Source organism: Lissotriton vulgaris, chromosome 3_1 (genome assembly GCF_964263255.1).
Source record: "Lissotriton vulgaris chromosome 3_1, aLisVul1.2, whole genome shotgun sequence".
Taxonomy (NCBI): Eukaryota; Metazoa; Chordata; class Amphibia; order Caudata; family Salamandridae; genus Lissotriton; species Lissotriton vulgaris.
In genome coordinates, this window is record NC_141689.1 from 911,417,083 (window position 1) to 911,435,024 (window position 17,942).

Sequence of the window (17,942 nt, forward strand, 5' to 3'; positions counted from 1 at the left end):
TGTTTCACAGGCCTTGGAAGGTTCCTGTATGATGCAGAGGCACAGACAATGCAGCAGACTGGAAGGGAGACTTAGTCGAGCCTAAACGAAGTCCCGCGAAGTCCAGATTGTCCAGACAGTAGAAGATGTGGTGTCGCACGACGAATCTAGGGGCCCACCCACTGGTAAGCCCTTACCTGTGGGTGGGTCTCATTGGTAAGGGTTGGGACTATTCAAAGGATCTGGACAGGAGGGAGGTTACTTCCATGTACTTTGTCCAGTTTTACGCCATTGTGGGAGCCATTGGCTCCCAGGACTGGTTTGAACTGGACTGTGCACTGGGACACCAAATATGCCCCTCATGCAGACTAAGTGGCGCTGGCAATCACACCCACCCGGTCCCAATACACTAAATACTATCTGGGAGGTTGTCACACCTCCCTGTGACAGGATGCCTACTGTTCTGGCTTTCCCTGCTCGAGCTTGGCTCAGCAGCAGGAGGGCAGAAACGTGTCTCTGGTCGGAAGCACCCATTTTGTGCTGTCCTGGTCTAGAAGGTTGGCATCTGGAATGCTGAAAGCCTAAATGAGGGCTCTTCCAGTGCATGGAATCATACTCTCACAACATTTACCTTGTGGGAGTATGATTCCAACATGTTTGATACCAAACATGGTAGGATTAGTTGCAGCCAGTTTCAAGATGTTCACCGCGTGATTACGTGGTGCTCATCTATATGGAATATGGCTGCTTCACTGACAACCAAGGAGAATGGACTCCATAGGCTGTAGGGTTGTTCTGCTCATGCAGGGGCACCCTCTCACTTACAACCAAGCACCCTGCTTTCATGATTGTAAAGGCCAGCAATAGGGGTGACTTATAGGTTTTAAGTGCAGTGACCCAATATATAGGAAACCTATATCTTTAGTAGGTGGTTTGAGCACCAGCCTACGCAGGCTGCAATGGCAGGCCTGTGGTTCCATTTTGAATGGCCTCCCATGGGTGGCATAATGCTTGCTTCAGCCCATGCGGTACCTATGCCCTGGGTACCTTAGTACCATGTACTAGGGACTCATAAGGGTACCCCAGTATCCAATCTGGGATGTACCTAAGTACTGAACACAACAATTTAAGAGAGAAAGTAGATATATATGGGCCCTGATTAGCAGGATCCCAGTCAGACTGGTCAATGACGGCTTAGCACCAGGCTAAAAGTGTGAGTGACTAGATGCAGATCCTACTTTCCTACAGTGTTGAAAACCTATATGGCTAGTATACATTGAGGGGGACCAAAGGTGATTTAAAGGAGAAAGCGATTGAGTGCATAGGAGGCTCAGGTGGTTGATTGGTGTACAGGACCACAAGTAAGTTGCCTGTAAGAACCCAAGGGGTAGAGAAATTGCCATGTTGACCCTTATCTGTGAACATACGATACACTTTAGCGTTATGCAAAGTAGCAAAGGTTTTTTTCTTAACCTTTAAGTTTAATGGAAACATAGAAATTTCACAAAGTTGCATGGCAAAAATTGAGTGTTCTGTTTAAATAAGAAAATTGATCTAATGAAATAGAAGAGTGTTCAGTGAGTGCGGTCCTGGGGTGAATTTTTTTTTAGCGTAATAATTGGTATGCATATTCAGACGTTTAGGGTGAATAAACTGAGACGTTCTTTTTTCATTTTGAATAGAGCAAGTTTGTCGATTTTGATGAAAGAAAGCGAAACCTTTTGGAAAGATGCAAGGAATTAATGAGAAAAGCAAGACAGACGTGTAAGCTTGGTCCTGATCAACAGGTTCCTCAAGAGTACCAGACCGTGAGTGTACAGATATTAAAAGCATTCTCAATGTAATATTTTACATGTGTGTGTAAGTTTAAAAAAAAAAATGAAAGATTTTGGCCTTTATGGACAAATGCCGGAAAAGGATTCAGTACTATTCATGTAGTTAAATTTTCCTGTTCCTGTTTCCTAGAGATAATTCTAAAACTTTATTGCATTAATTATTTTGTACATCTTCTATCTGAAAGAAACACATAGTGGAAGATTCCTTACCTTAGAATTACCCCCAGGCGACAGACTGGATCCGGAAAGTTTTCGTCAGCAGTACCTCTGCGCGTTGGCTGGTGGCGTCGTGCGGCTCCGCGTCCGTCGTTGGCGTTGTGGTCGCAGAGATGACGTCGCTGGCGCTACTTAGACGCTGCCCACGCGCGCTGACGTCCGTTCTTTCTTTTTCCTCGCCAACAAGTGCAGATCCTGGAAGACCAGGAACCCCCAGTCAATTTTTGACTGACTTTTTGAGGCTTTTTTTCTCCAATTTTTCATCGAGTCTTCGACTCCTAAGGTGCAGTTAGGATGCCCGGTTTTAAGTCCTGCGAGGACTGTCACCATATGATGTTGGTGACGGACCCGCACCAAGTGTGTCTTTTCTGCCTGGGGCGCGACCACGACCCCAGGTCATACCCCGACTGCCGGGCCAAGGTGCAAAAAAGTTTGCAGAAGCGGTCCCGAAAGTTGCTGGAAGCCCAGCAGTCGGCTCCACGATGTTCGATGTCCCGGTCCCATGCGAGGTCAAGGGACCGTGCACGGAGACATCGTCGGTCTTCGGGATCAAAGTCTTCGCACTCAGGTCAGGTAAAGCAAAGCACAAGAAGTTGAACAAACGACATTGTTCTCCGACTTCCCGTTGCAAAACATTGCTGAGGGTGCGGGTGGTGCCTCCCCCACGGCTCCGGCGGTGCCTATGCAGACGCTGCCGGCCTACCCAACCCTTTCCGGGTTCGTTGGCGACTCTGGCCCAGATACATGAATTCCTATCAGCCATGGCTTGCATCTTTGAGCTGTCGGGTCCCGCTGGTGCGCCTTCGGGCCTGGCGGTCCCAAGTGGGGGTCCTCGCCTTTCACCGCCGGTGGCTCCGACCCCGGTGTCGTCTGCTCCGGCCCCGCGGGACCCCCCTGGATCCAGGCCTGGATCCCGGTCGACGCCGGTTGACCTTATAACACCTCCACCAACGTCAACCACGCCGGGACCACTTCCAACGTCGCCCGCTCCTCGTGCCGGCGTCGACCCCGGTTTCGGCCACGAAGTGGATGCAGCGTCGGCCCGGCGTTGTTTGATGCCGTTTTCGACGCTGCTCCGGGATTTCTATCCCCATGTCCCTTCTCCTTATCTTCAGCCTGTGCACCAGCCTGGGGAGGAAGAGGGGGACTGGGAGGGGTCTGAGGACCCTCTCGCAGCTGCTTGCGAGTCTGAACGGGACTGGGCAGAGGAGTTGGGGGACGCCAGTGGTCTGGATACCTCACCAGACCTTGGCATGCTGTTTCCTCCTACCGTGGCTACAGAGGAGGGTGCTAGTTATGCTGTGGTATCGCGTAGGGCGGCCGAGGCCCTACACCTTGTGCTCCCTACTGTGGCCATCAGGACTAACCTCCTAATGGAAGCGCTTCAGCCATCAGCTACTTATGCGGAGCCGCTGCTTCCCTTCAACAAAGCACTTTCTGACATTCTTTTGGGCACCTGGTCCAGATCCACCACAGGGGCTCCTGTGGACAGGAACGTGGCCTGACGCCATCGCCCAGCTCCAGGTGACCCCATTTTCCTCTCCCAACACCCCACCCCTGAGCGCTTAGTTGTCCAAGCCTCTGCTTCCCCGACTGTCTTCCCTTCCGCACCACCAGATAGGAATCCAAGAAACTGGATCAGTTCTGAAAGATTTTTTCTTCCGCTGCGGTCCGTGAACACTGCATGCCTCTAGGGCCATTATTCCCACTCTCTGTGGGATACGGTGGCACAAGTGCTGCCTCAGTGTCCGGAGGAGGCCCGGACAGCTCTCTCCCAGGCTGTTTCACAGGGGAGAGACGCAGCTAAGTTCATGATTCGTTGTGGCCTAGACACCGCCGACTCAATGGGCATGTCGATATCAACGACGGTGGCGGTACAACGCCACACCTGGTTGAGGACAATTGGATTCTCAGGGGATGTCCAAAATTCACTTATGGACATGCCCTTTGATGACCATCACCTCTTTGGCAACAAAGCAGACCATGCGTTGGAGCGGTTTAAGGACTTGCATGCTACGGCCAAGTCCTTGGGACTCTCCACAGTCTGTCCTCCTCTGTCTGCTTTTTGCTCCTTTTGTGGCACCGGAAGGGAAGCCCGCAGCGTTCGCAACAGAGCCACAAGCCTGCGCAGCAACCATCCCAGCTCGGCTGCAGACGTGGGTTCCGCCGTGGCGGACCAAGGGGCCAGCGGGCAGGTCAGTCCACCTCCACCCCAGCCACTACTGCCTCCAAACCTTCCTAGTCCGAGCTTTCAGGCCATCAGACGCCAGTGGATGGCAGGCTTCGCCATCACCTCTCCCACTGGCGCACCATCACATCGGACAGGTGGGTTTTAGACATAGTCCAAAGGCGCTACTCCCTCCCCTTCCAGACAACCCCTCCAGCCATGCCACCTAAATACCCCACTGCATGTCTGGGGATCACTTTGTGCTACTTCAGCTACTGTGGCCCTCTTGGCCAAGGGGGCCATCGAGCACATTCCGACGCCAGAAGTAGGTCGTGGCTGCTATTCCCACTACTTTCTGGTACCAAAGAAGGACAAGGGCCTGTGTCCTATCTTAGATCTCCGGAACGCCAATCGCTTGCTACTCAAAGAGAAGTTCAAGATGCTCACTTTGGCTCTGGTCTTGTCTGCTCTCGATCCACAAGACTGGATGGTATTGCTGGACTTGCAGGATGCTTACTTCCACATTTCAGTCCTGAAGCCCACCGGCGTTACCTGCGGTTCACGGTAGGCTACATGCTCTTTCAGTGCACAGTGCTCCCTTTTGGCCTTACCAGCGCCCCTCCGGTGTTCACAAAAATGATGGGGGTGGTCGCAGCTCATCAGCTCAGATCAGGGGTTTCAGTAGTCCTCTATCTCGACAAGTGGTTGTTGAAGGCTGGCTCGCCCCAGACAGTCGTATCCCACCCACAGACTACGGCGGACCTCCTGCATTTGCTAGGATTCTCCATCAATGTGCCGAAGTCACACCCGATTCCCTCTCAGAAGCTCCTCTTTATCGGAGCTGTTCTGGATACAGCACAGTTTTGAGTCTATCCTCCCGAACAGCGAGCCCTGAATATTCAGGCTCTGATTCTGATCTTTCAGCCTTTATCCTGGGTTTTGGTCAGAGTGATCCTGAGGCTGCTGGGCCTCATGGCCTCCTGCATCCTGTTGATCAGTCATGCCAGATGGCATATGCGGGCACTGCAGTGAAACCTGAACTTCGAGTTGTCGCAGCATCAGGGGAACCTGTCCGATCACATCCAGATCTTGGAGGGCACTGCACAACAGTTGCAGTGGTAGCTCTCAGACCGGCATTGGGTCGACAGCAGATCCTTCTCCCAACCCCAACCGGAGTTCACAGTAGTGACGGATGCGTCTCTCCTGGGATTAGGCAGCCACATGGGAGAGGCGGAGATCAGAGACCTCTGGTATCCGGCGGTGTCCAAGCTCCATATCAACCTTCTGGAGCTTCGGGCAATCCTACTTGCACCGAAGGCCTTTCTTCCCTCTGTCAAGGGGAGACTAGTTCAAGTGTTTACCGACAACACCACTGCCATGTGGTACTGCAACAAGCAAGACGGAGTGGGGTCGTGGGCCATATGTCAGGAGGCCCTACGCCTCTGGTCATGGCTGGAACATCAGGGCATTGTCTTGGTGGTTCAACACCTGCAGGTTCTCTGAACACCATGGCGGACGAACTCGGCTGCAGGTGCATGATGGATCACCAATTTCGTCTTCACTCTGACGTGGCTCAGGGGCTTTTTCTGCAGTGGGGGGGAGCCTTGGTTAGATCTGTTCGCCACTGAAGAGAACGTGCACGGTCATCAGTTCTGCGCGTTGGAATTTCCAAGGCGGCACTCGCTCTGAGACGCTCTTTGACGTGATAGTGGAATTGAGGTCTGTTGTACGCTTATACTACTTCTACCCAGAGTGCTGAAGAAGATCAGGCGCGACCGGGCCCAAGTCATTCATGTGGCCCCGGACTGGGCTAGAAAAGTTTATTATCCCGAGCTACTCAATGTGAGCATCGATCCTACGATCAGACTGCCTCTTTAGGAGGATCTGCTGTTGCAGCAGCAGGGGAAGGTCCTCCACTTGAACCTGTGAAGCCTCCACCTCTTTGCGTGGCGATTGAGTGGCGGCAGTTGATTCTTTTCCACTTGCCTCCTGAAGTTTGTGATGTCATTCTGGCAGACAGCGTCCCTCCACTAAGGTGGTAAACGCCTGCAGGTGGAACAGATTTGTGGCATGGTGCACAGCAAAGGCTGTGGATCTTCTTTTTGCTCCTCTTTCTGAGGTCCTTTTGTTCCATCTCTCTTTAGCCAGCAGGGCTCTGCTCAGGGCACTATCAAAGGTCATCTTTCTGCCATTTCGGCCTTTCTCAGACTCCCTGATCAGCCTTTTCAAGTCCCATGTTGTGAATAGATTTCTCAAAGGCATTACACACCTTTTCCCTCCTATTCCGTTTGTGATGCCACAGTGGGATTTGATTCTGGTTCTTACTTATCTCATGTGTGCTCCTTTCGAGCCCCTTCATAACTGTCCTGTTCGTCTGTTGACCTTGAAGACTGCCTTCCTGGTTGCTATCACCTCCGCTAGGCGAGTGAGTGAGTTCCAGGCTCTTTCTTGTAAGTCTTCTTTTCTGTCGGTCCATCCGGACAACATTGTGCTCAGGCTTGTCTTTCCTTTTTGCCAAAAGTTGTTACGGCCTGTCACATTGGGCAGACTATTACTTTCTCCACCTTCTTTCCGCCTCAGCATCCTTCCAGAGAGGAAGAGAGGCTCCACCGTCTGGACCAGAAACATGCGCTTTAATTTGATCTCAACCGCACACAGCAGTTCCAGGTGGATGACCAACTCTTTGTTGGCTATGTTGGCACCAAGAAAGGTCAGGCGGTGCGTAAGAGGACTATCTCCCGCTGGGTCGTCTTATGTATCCAAGCCTTTTAAACTTTGGCTAAACAAGAATTTCTGATGAGGCTGCGTGCTCATTTCACTAGAGCAACTGCTGCCACTACTTCATTGGGGCGTGGTGTCCCCCTGCCAGACATTTGTCAGGCAGCCACGTGGGCCTCGCTGCACACGTTTAATAAGCATTACTGCCTGGACAAGTCCAGAGAGACGTTCTCCGGGACTTTCTGGTGTGATCTTGGTTCGCAGACCCTCCATCGGGGTTGGTATTGCTGGGGTATCTATTCTAAGGTAAGGAATCTATCACTATGTGTTTCTTTCAGATGAACAAGTTACTTACCTTCGGTAAAGATATATCTGTAAGAAATATTAGTCGTAATAGAATCTTACCGCCCCACCAACCCTCCCCGTTCTGCGAACTGATTTTGTAGGGTTAAGATCAAACCTTTCAGAACCCTAGTTTCAATGCACCAGTGGTCAGTTTACTGCATGGCTCTGTGTTCCTGGCGCAGAAAGTCGTGTACAGAACTGACGTCAGCGCACATGGGCAGCGTCTAAGTATTGCCAGCGACGTCATCTCTGCGACCACGACGCCAACGATGGACACGGAGCCGCACAACGCCACCTACCGACACGCAGGGGTACTGCTGACGAAAACTTTCCGGATCCAATCTGAACCCTGGGGGTCATTCTGAGTTAAGGAATCTATCACTACTAATGTTTCTTACAGATATATCGTTACCGAAGGTATGTAACTTGTTCTTTAGAACTATCTGTTGAATTACCACATTTTTACAAATAGTCTTTATCATCATTTTATTTTACACAGTTGGCATTCAAGAGATCTAAGATATTTAACTTTGGTACTCTCCAGAATTATGAGATTGTGGAATCTTAAGTAGATCACATTGGACTTCATTGTGAATGCACTGGTAAGCCCAATGGGACCGGTTCCTTCTGATTATAATTTGCGATCTTTCACATTGAGGTTCAGTATATAACACCAGGAGAAAACATGCGTGAAGTCATTTTAAAAAAACGCGCAATTCCTGCTCCACTTTCAATTGGTAATTGTGGGGAAATAACATGGATTATTCTAGGGCACTTGTAAGGAGTCCAATAGCAGTTAGCATTGATAACTACCTCTGTATTATGTTAGAAGCATTATTATAGTTCATTTCTCCAATTGTGCTCCTACTTGGCCCTTGTAATCTCCTGTCTTTCCCCTTGGGTTTTAGTTCATGTGGCCTGTGGACATTGTTTTTGATTGTGGTTTTTAGGGTCGAGCCTGCGAGTGCATGCTCTAGCAAGACACTGTTGTATAGAGAAAAAGGGCTTGGAGACCACCCATTGAATACCGTTTGTTGTCTTAACGTCACTTTTCTTTACCGGCTCCGTAATTGGCTAGTGCTCCAGAAACTTAACTTCCGATGCTGTTTGCTTATGTTTTAATTTTAGACTTTTGGGAACTGATCTTTCTCTTTTTAACCGATGTTACTGTTTACATCACGCATTTAAATATTTGGAGACGTTTTCATGAATATGTTTGTCTGGCTGTTTAAAGAGTACGACTTTTAAGTAATGTTGTTACTATGTAGGTAAACTTTACACCGTCCGCCTGCTCAAGGTCAGTTTTGAGGTGATATTTCCACAGGGCGCATCAATATTTCCAAAGGTTTTCAGTAATTTTTACTTTATGCGTATGATCACTGTCTGCTTTGAAATAACCTCTGTAGTAGGTTGTAAAGCCTACCATGAAGCGGATTTACATTTAATTATTAACACAGAATCATTAGAGTTACACTGGAAAATGCTTTTTTGGGGCACTCACATGTGCTCAGCTTTGACATAAGGTTTAAATCGGTTGCCTGAACATGAGCTTGTCTTAAAACAATGCAGTGCACCGCAAACACAAAAAACACGCACTGAGTAACAGCAACATAAAAGGTAAGTTTGGGCGCATGGTGTAAACATTAAGTCAAAGCTCAGCATACGTTAGTGCGCTGCAAAATCATTTAGTACTAACTCTAATCAGTTGTTTACCATTATTATATGGTAAAAAGGCTAATGTCAGGCCCTTTATGTACCACTAACAGTTTCATTTAATTACGGGCAATCATCACAATGACCAAGTAAACATTACATACACTAGCATAGCAAGGAAGCCATGGACCCTGGTGCAAGCAGGCCTACTGTTGTAGTCCATAAAATACAGTAATGATCAGGATTCAGTGGGCCCTGTGCCACTGCACCTGCTGCATCAGTGGTAGCTAAGCCCCTGATTACATGTAAACGTTTGCAAAATATTTCAATGTCTGTTGGAACTATTATCCCTCTAGGCCGTCCTAGATCACAGAACTGTGGAAAGATTTCCATCTAAAGCCAATGCAAGTGTTTAGGGACTTGGTAACAGTATTAGTCAAAAGCAGGGCACATTCATGAAAGCCATTGGAAATATTTAGCTGCTCGGCATACGTATTGCTTATGCTTCCATTAAATATAACATGTGTTAGACCTGGCATCTTTTTGGGTGTTTCCCCTGAGTTGTTGCTTTCTGACCTTCTGGTTTTGACTTTGGTTGTGCTGGTTTAGTGTCTCTGTGTACTTTCTCACTGCTGTTCAGTGTTAAATTGCAAGTGCTCTTATTATAAATTGTATTAGGGATTGGTGTTTCCTTGATTGGTGTATTTGATCTACTGGTCAGTCCCTAGTTAAGTGCACTGAGAGTGCCAGGGCCTGTAAATCAAATGCAACTAGTGGGGCCTGTCGAACTGATTGTGCCACCGCAGGAGTAGCCCTGTAAAGGTATCTCAGACCTGCCACTGCAGTGTCTGCGCTCAGTCTTTACTGCCATGTCGACCTGGCAAGTACACCCACTTGCCAGGCCCTAACCTTCCCTTTTATTACATGTACGTCACCCCTCTAAGGTAGGCCCACGGTACACCTATGGGCAGGGTGCAGTGTATGTGAAAGGTAGGACTTGTACTGGTGTGTGGAACATGTCCTGACAGTGAAATACAATGAATACAATGTATTTAGCTTTTCACTATTGAAAGGCTATCTATCCCATAGGATAGAATGGGAGATACTTTGTAACATCTTACAAGCATAACTTCCCATTTGGATAAGATAGAGAAATGGAGTTTAGTATCCCTGAACTCTGAATGTAAAAATGCATCTTTTAGTAAAGATGATTTTTATGTTGTGTTTGAAAATACCATTTTTAGAAAGTGGGTATTTTCTTGCTTAGCTATACTGTGTTCCTCTGCTGGGTTGTGGATTAACTGTCTGGCTTTGGAGTGACAGGTGCTGAGGATGTGCATTCTCTTCAGACAGCCACTGGGTGGGGGGAGGGGGTTGAGGTGTGTCCTGCTTCTCCTGAATGAGTCAGGGCTGGGCTGAATAGACCTTGGCTTCATTTAGAGTAGTGGGAGAAGATTTCCTTGCGTCTGAAAAGGCCTGCTCTGCCTTGAACAATGCTTTCTCCATCTCCTGCCGGGAAGCCGGGCCAGAGAGGACAGAACTGGTTTTGACTGAGCACAGACACACACACTGCCACTAGAGAACAAAGGGAAATGAGGTATAAATATGAGGCCCCAGAACCCAGAATTTATTAACTCTTTTGGACCAAGAAGACTGGCAAGAAGAAGAGCTGGAGAAGCTGTGAGGAGGAACTACCACTTTGCGGTGTTGGCCTGAAGCAGCTGCTTCTGTCTTGGGCAGTGAAAGGACTGGACTGAACTTTCTACAACTTCTTTTTGTGAGTTTCTCCAAGGGCTTGAGGTAGAACTTGCCCCCTGTTTAAGAAGTCTCAGGAACAACAAAGACTTCAAGTACATCTGCTGTTAGCACTAGGAATTGTGTGTTTTGTGCTTCAACAGTAGAGAAAGCAACCTGATGCCGTCACTGCTGCCGCTGCCAGCTCCGTGTCCTGAAGGCACCACAGAGAATACCGCCGCAATTCGCACCGCATCCCTGGTCTCACCGATGACGCCATTCGCCACGGCCACTGAGCCCCTGCTTGCACTGCAACCTGTGGGCACTGCACTTCACACAGCCTTGCATCATGCTGCCATCCAGGTACCCCCATCGAGGACGCTCTCCTCCGTCATCGACGCCTCTGCTTGCACTTTGTTTCGAGGGCACTGCTCATAAGTCACACGACACACCGCCCCCAACCCGCACACCAACCTTGGCCTACCAACGCCGGCGCCATCGACTCCAGTTCATCAGCCGACGACAGCTCTTCAGCAACGGAGATGCCACTGCTTACACCGTGACCTGTCAGCACCACGACGAGCACCGCAGCCCTTGTCTCACTGACGCCACTGGATGACCATCGCCAAGCCGCTGACTGCACCACGACCTAGGGGCACGCTGCGCCTCTGCATCTCGTACCCCAGCCCTGACACCTGCCAATGCAGGCGATCCTGACTACAGTCATGAGGAGTTTGAACAGCAATGTGTGTGACTCAAAGGGCCTGACGACTCCTGCACCAACTTCTGGAACCAACGCCTGCCGACACAGCTCTTTGGAGATCAACGAGAGGTTGACGACACCCAGCATTTCTAAAGGCACTGTTTTGCTGATCCTCCGACACCATAGCTCGCCTGTGATGCCGTGGTCAGCTAGAAGTGTTTGGATTTGTTGTTCACAACACTGTGATAGCACCAAACTGAGCTATCGACTACAAGTAACTGTATTTTGATAAAATGTTTGATTATTGAGATTACTGAGAACTGTATTGTGGACTTCTATTATTTTTGGTCTTGTTTGCAAAGATAAAATATTGGTTATTTTTTCTAAAACTGGTGTGGTGTCCTTTTGTTGTGTTTTTACTGCATAACTGTTGGTTAGGTGCAAATACTTTACACACTGCCTCTGAGATACACCTAGCTGCTTGTGCCAAGCCACCAAGGCGGTGAGCAGGGGTTATTTCAGTAGTGTATCCCCCTTATCCTGAATAGGAAGAAGGGTCCCTACTCGTACAGGGTAACCACCTGCCAATTAGAGACCCCCATTTCTAACAATATGAAACTGCAAATAATATACACAAATGTACTAACCAATGTCAAAAATAATTATGAACAAAAAAAAATACTCTAACTGCACCTGTACAATTTTGTACTACTACTTAACAAACTTTTAAAACTTAAGTTATATTTACAAATACATTGTTTCCTAAGTTCACTCTTTACAAACCATGCATATGTTGTTTCACATTATTTTTGCAGTATTACCAAAAGCATATATTTACAACCATAAAATGAAATTTTTGCCCAACAAGCATTGGCGAAGAGGTCCAATGGTTGAGAGGATAAGGAATAAGGTGTGGATCTGCTTTCCATAAATCATTCATGGGCAAAATTAGCCTTATTGCCAAAAAAAAGGGCCATCAAAAGGCATATCCATTAGGGACACCAGGTGTCCCCAGACAAGCCAGTGGATCTCATACACAAGTGGAGACATAGCACCACACTAGTGCTCACTGCACACCCCAAGCAGTCGGTAATGTAAAGGCCAGCCCAGATGACATTTAGCTGTGCTCTGGCTATCCTGAATGGCTTGCGCCAAAGAAGATCAGAACTCCTCTGGAACGGATAGCAAGACCTTGATGGGTATATCACAAAGGGCATGCAGACGATGGCCTAACTGGCAGACAGCATTGACTAAATGCAAAAACAAGCTGGCAGAGGTGAACATCAGTTTTATGGACACCTTAGTCCTTTTCAACTCCATGTCCAGAGTGGTCGTAGGAAACGCATTCGGTTTAACCTTATTGGTGGAAGCTTGAACAACCGCACTCTCAGGATTTGGATGCAGAGTAAGGAAGTAAGGGTCATCTGGTGCCACCCTATGGCATCTGGCAACCGGTCTGTTTACTGGCAGGCAAGAGCAGGGCTTTGCCCAGATATCCATAAGGGTGTCAGTCAGGGCTTCATTAAATGAGAGTTAGGGCTCAGATAAAGCATTCCCCGGTGCAAAATTTCAGACAGCACATTGGCTTTTACTTCCACTTTGAGTGGGATAACAACCATATAGCTTCAAATATGAATCAACATGAAGCAATAGGGACGTAATCCCTTCCCTCATGCCTCCACGATGGAGAAATTCAATTCATGGTTGAAGTAACAATACGTAAAGTAATGTAAAGTAATTTTGACCACTTAGATATGCCCTCAAAAGTCAGGCAGGTGAATTTGGTTATACCCAAAAAGAAAAACATCCTAGGTGCAAAAACCATTGGGAATCAAAACAGAGTTATGCTTTGAACATTAAACCGTATTTGTAAAGTGCGTAAAAATGTCATATACCAAAATTAGATTGCAAAGTCCCCGTCCTGCACGCGATGCAACCACGCTCCTGCAGATTTCGATCACATGATATGGCAGTGTCCCGCGCTTGCACCATTCTGGGCGGAGGTTGAGCTAGACCTCACACAGACCCTGGGTTGGGAGGTTCCCCATGACTCTTTACGTCTCATCCTGTGGGTGTTTGACGGCCTCGATGGCTCCAGGTTCGATAAGCGCTTCCTCGGACGCTTTCTCAGTCGTCCTTCCTTTCAATGTAATTCACCTCTTTATCATGTATGATTGTGCTGCCATTGTTTTTATGGTCTGTTTTCAAAATACCAATAAACTTGATTATCAAAAAAATAAATCAGGTTGCAAAAAAAGGAAGGAAATTAAGAAACCGCTAAAGACTGAGACAAAATTGCACTAGAGCTGTCTATTCCCATGCAACGTCAGGTGTCCGTTTTAAAAGCGAAATAATTTTGTTGGAATTTGATGTCCACAAAACTTGCCATTTTCAAATCCATAATATTAGTGGGCTATCTGGCTCGAATTAGGCTTTGCTTTCGATAACTGTTTTTGCCCATTTTTTTGGCAGAGATAACATTTTGTAATTGTATGAAAGTGAATGGTTTCCAAATTAATGTTAGTCCAATTGAGACCATGAATGCAGTTTTGACCACAGGAGTGAGTGAAACGGCTAAATCAATTAACCTCATTTTTTTCAATGCTTGCATGAAAGTCCTGAACATATTTTAAACTATACACTCTAGACCAGATGCAAATTCCAGAGGCAGGTACACATCATTTAAATATTACAGAGGATCAGAAAATGTGACCTGTTATACAAGGATCTGTGCAACTAATTCATACCCCCCCCCCATTACATTCTTACTTGGATTCGAACCTACGAACTATATGGTAGCCACAGTGCTATTAAGAAATATAATATATAATATATATATATATATATATATATAAATACAAACACACACGCTGGACATGCACGGATTTGTACATATATATATATATATCTCGCAGTTTCCGTATCGGCAGACACAAAACTACAATCCCAGTAGTAAAGAAGATACGGACACGGACCTCAATTCAGTGCTTTACTTTATTTTCGGTGCTCAAGCGTCACGACGCGTTTCGGTCCCACCTTGGACCTTGATCACTATATATATCTCAGATTCACACCTCTCCAAGAGAAGCAATGAGCCGTCTCATCATCTTGCTTCAACATTCTTCGCATGCCCAAAAAAACATTTCGCTGGATCCCCACCGAAACCAGAAAAACGGTCACCCATGCACTGGTTACAAGCCGCCTGGACTACGGAAAGACCCTATACGCCGGCACCACCGCAAAACTCCAGAAAAAACTCCAACGCATCCAGAACGCATCAGCCAGACTAATACTTGACATCCCACGTAAAGACCACATCTCCAGTCACCTGAAAAAACTCCACTGGCTCCCCGTCAATAAGAGGATTACTTTCCGCCTCCTAACCCACGCACACAAATCACTTTACGAACTCGGACCCGATTGCCTCAACACTCGACTTTCCTTCTACACCCCCCCCCCCCCCCGCCCCCCCCGCCAGCTACGCTCCTCCAGCCAAGCCCTTGCTACCGTGCCTCGCATCAATAAAACCACCATGGGAGGTAGATCCTTCTCCTACCTGGCTGCTAAAACCTGGAACTCACTCCCCACTCACCTTTGTCTCACTCAGAACCATCTAGCATTCAGAAAGCAACTTAAAACTTGGATATTTGACAAGTAATCCCCCCACCCTTCCTCAAGCGCCTTGAGACCCTCTGGGTATGTAGCGCGCTATATAAATCCATTTGACTTGACTTGACACAATCACGGTAAAACTGGCAGATTTATTTGCATCTTAAAAGCGCTGGCATCTCTCTGTCCCTGATGCATTTCGGTCTGACACAGACCTTTTTCAAAGGGTACGCCAGAAACATCCTCGGGGGCTGGAACCGAACCCAGCCTATTCCTGCATTTTAAAGTGTTCGCCCCCCTGGTGGGCGGCCCCCGGTGAGCCTTACTTTGATGGCATTGTGGTTACCGTAGTTCAGTACCAGTCCCAAAAAGATGTTTGAATTACTTTCCGCTTGTTTTAAAAACGTGATCCCCTTGCAGGCTTATTTTCGAATATATATATATCTCCACAAAGCAAGTTACTCCTTCTGGATCTCCGCGACCCGAGAAAGGTGGCGTGCACGTCGGCGGAGTTACTCCGACAGTAATTTGCTCTCATGCACCATAAGTTCATAAAACACGCTCTCAGGACAAACGAGGTAGTCACCAAATCCAAACAGTGCTGTTTAGATTTGGTGACTACCTCGTTTGTCCTGGGAGCGTGTTTTATGAACTTATGGTGCATGGGAGCATATATATATCTGATAGACATCTAGCCGCATATTGCTTATTTTAGAATCCTCCTCAGACGCAAGACTGGATCCGGAAATTTCCCCAGCAGTACCTCTGCTGACCAGTAGATGGTATTGAGCGACTCCGTAGCGATATTGTCCCCCGTATGTGACGTCAATGAAGTTCATATAAACCCTACCCTGGCGCCCTAAAGTCAGTTGTTTTTTTTTTCCACACTAGCAGCGTGGATCCGCACTGCAGTTCCTCCGGCTGTTCTTGCCCTACTTGACTTTCTTTTGTCGACGGAGCAGTGTACCTTTTTCTACCCTTCTTCAGTGTCCTCTGGGTTTAAGCCTCAGACGGCAAATGTCCACCCACCACGACCCCTTCTCGGTTTGCATGTGGTGTCTGAGTGAGCACTATGAATTCGATGAGTGCAACTCTTGTCACCAGCTGCGACTGAAAGCACGCAGGGAACAACGCATGAAGCTCCTTGCTGCACTGATGTCACAGCAGTGAAGTCTTCTTGTCGTCCTAGATCCCCTAGGGGCTCTAAGGATCAACAGCGTGTCAACGGTAGAAGGCCTTTTCACGGTCGTCACTCTCCTTTGATGTCCAGAGGAAAGTCTTCCGTAGGCTGTCGAGGTACCTCCTGCCTTCGTCGCTTTAATCTGGTCCCCTCTCTTCTGTTGAAGTGTTGGGCATGAGTCCGCCCGCAATTCTATTTTTCTGTTGTTAGCATCTTCTGGACGCCCATGGACCCCACAGAGGTGCATGTGGTTGTTCCGGTTTCCCCGCCAGGTGGTTCTGTCTCGGCCAGGGGCGTAACACAGGCCCCCACATCCTGCAGTGCGGAGGGGACCCCAGCTGCAGGGGGCCCCCTCAGCACAGTACTCAGTCCTAAGCGCTCCATATTAAATCCGCAGTGGGGGCCCTTCCGTGTACATTGCAGGGGGTCCCCTTAAACTTTTGTTACGCCACTGCCCTCGGCTTCCAGTTTCTGACACCATAGTGACGCCGGTGCCCAGCCCATTGAGGCTACCACTTTCGGCTTCTGGTCTGCAGACTCCAATGTTGGCATAGGGCTCTTGTCTACAGGTTCCAATGGTGGTGCAGTCGATGCCGATCAACGCTCCTTCTGATGTTGGTGCATTGCCTTCTTGCCGCTGACCGACTTCGGTTACGGCGTTGGATGCGATGCCAATGTAATCTCTCGTCTCTGACTCTTTTCTTCTGTTCTGGAGCCCTTCCTCTGGTTTATCCTTCTGAGGATCATCGTTGTGAAGGTACTGAGGAAGGTGTGGTGTCTCCATCCCATTTTGAACATGTTTCCACCCTCTATGCAGTCTAGCTGGTTACTTGACCTGGGTGACGCCAGTGGCTTAGAATCTATTCCACCCTCTTTTCTCCTCCTGGTTTGGCTATGGAGGAGAGTTCTTTTCTGGCTGACATGCTCAATCGAGTTTCAGTTGTATTGGATTTACAACTTCCTTCTGTTGAATTGTCAACAGACCCTGCACGTGGCACTTTACTTCCTGACCATTTTAACATGGAGCCTGTCCTTCCTTATAGTGAATGTCTTTTTTTTAACCCTCTTTTCTCCTCCTGGTTTGGCTATGGAGGAGAGTTCTTCTCTGGCTGACATGCTTAATCGAGTTTCAGTTGTATTGGATTTACAACTTCCTTCTGTGGAATTGTCAACAGACCCTGCACGTGGCACTTTACTTCCTGACCATTTTAACATGGAGCCTGTCCTTCCTTATAGTGAATGTCTTTTTGATATTCTGTTGGGTGCTTGTGCTAAGTCTGAAACAGGACTCCCTGTGGATTGCTCGATTTCTCATAGGCATCACTGGCCCTGGAGGATCTGTCCTGTCTCCTTAGACATCCATCTTTTCAGAGCTTTGTGGTACTCGCTGCTTTAGCCACCCAAAATATTAATGTTATCCCTCCTGTCCCCCCCGGATAGAGAGGCCAAAAAACTTGACGCTTGTAGTAGGCGTATTTTCTCTCCTTCTAGCTTAGCCCTTCGGTCTCTGAACACTTCTTGTGTCCTCGCCCACATCTCCCACGCCTTGTGGGACTCAGTGGAATGCCTCTTGCCCTACCACCAATTCTGTTGGCTGGTGATGACCTCTTCCATAGCCCTATGACGGCATGCATTGTTGCGTGCTTTTAGGTGTTCGGAGGCTGTGCAAATTACTTAGATTGACATACCTTTTGATGGCACCTCCCTTTTTAGTGCGCATGCCGACTCAGCTTTACGCTGGTTCAGAGATAGTCATGGTGGTGCGGATTCTTAACTCTGTTGTTGTACCAGGTTGTCAGGACA

General features: G+C 48.0%; 1 protein-coding gene across 1 annotated transcript in view; it reads left to right on the forward strand.

The window, feature by feature from the left end:
* Positions 1-17,942, forward strand: part of SMC5 (structural maintenance of chromosomes 5) — a 628,567-nt gene that overhangs the window by 433,381 nt on the left and 177,244 nt on the right. Inside the window, exon 18 of the mRNA XM_086961254.1 lies at positions 1,662-1,787. Coding sequence (XP_086817380.1) covers positions 1,662-1,787 — 126 coding nt within the window. The remainder of the gene's footprint in view (positions 1-1,661; positions 1,788-17,942) is intronic.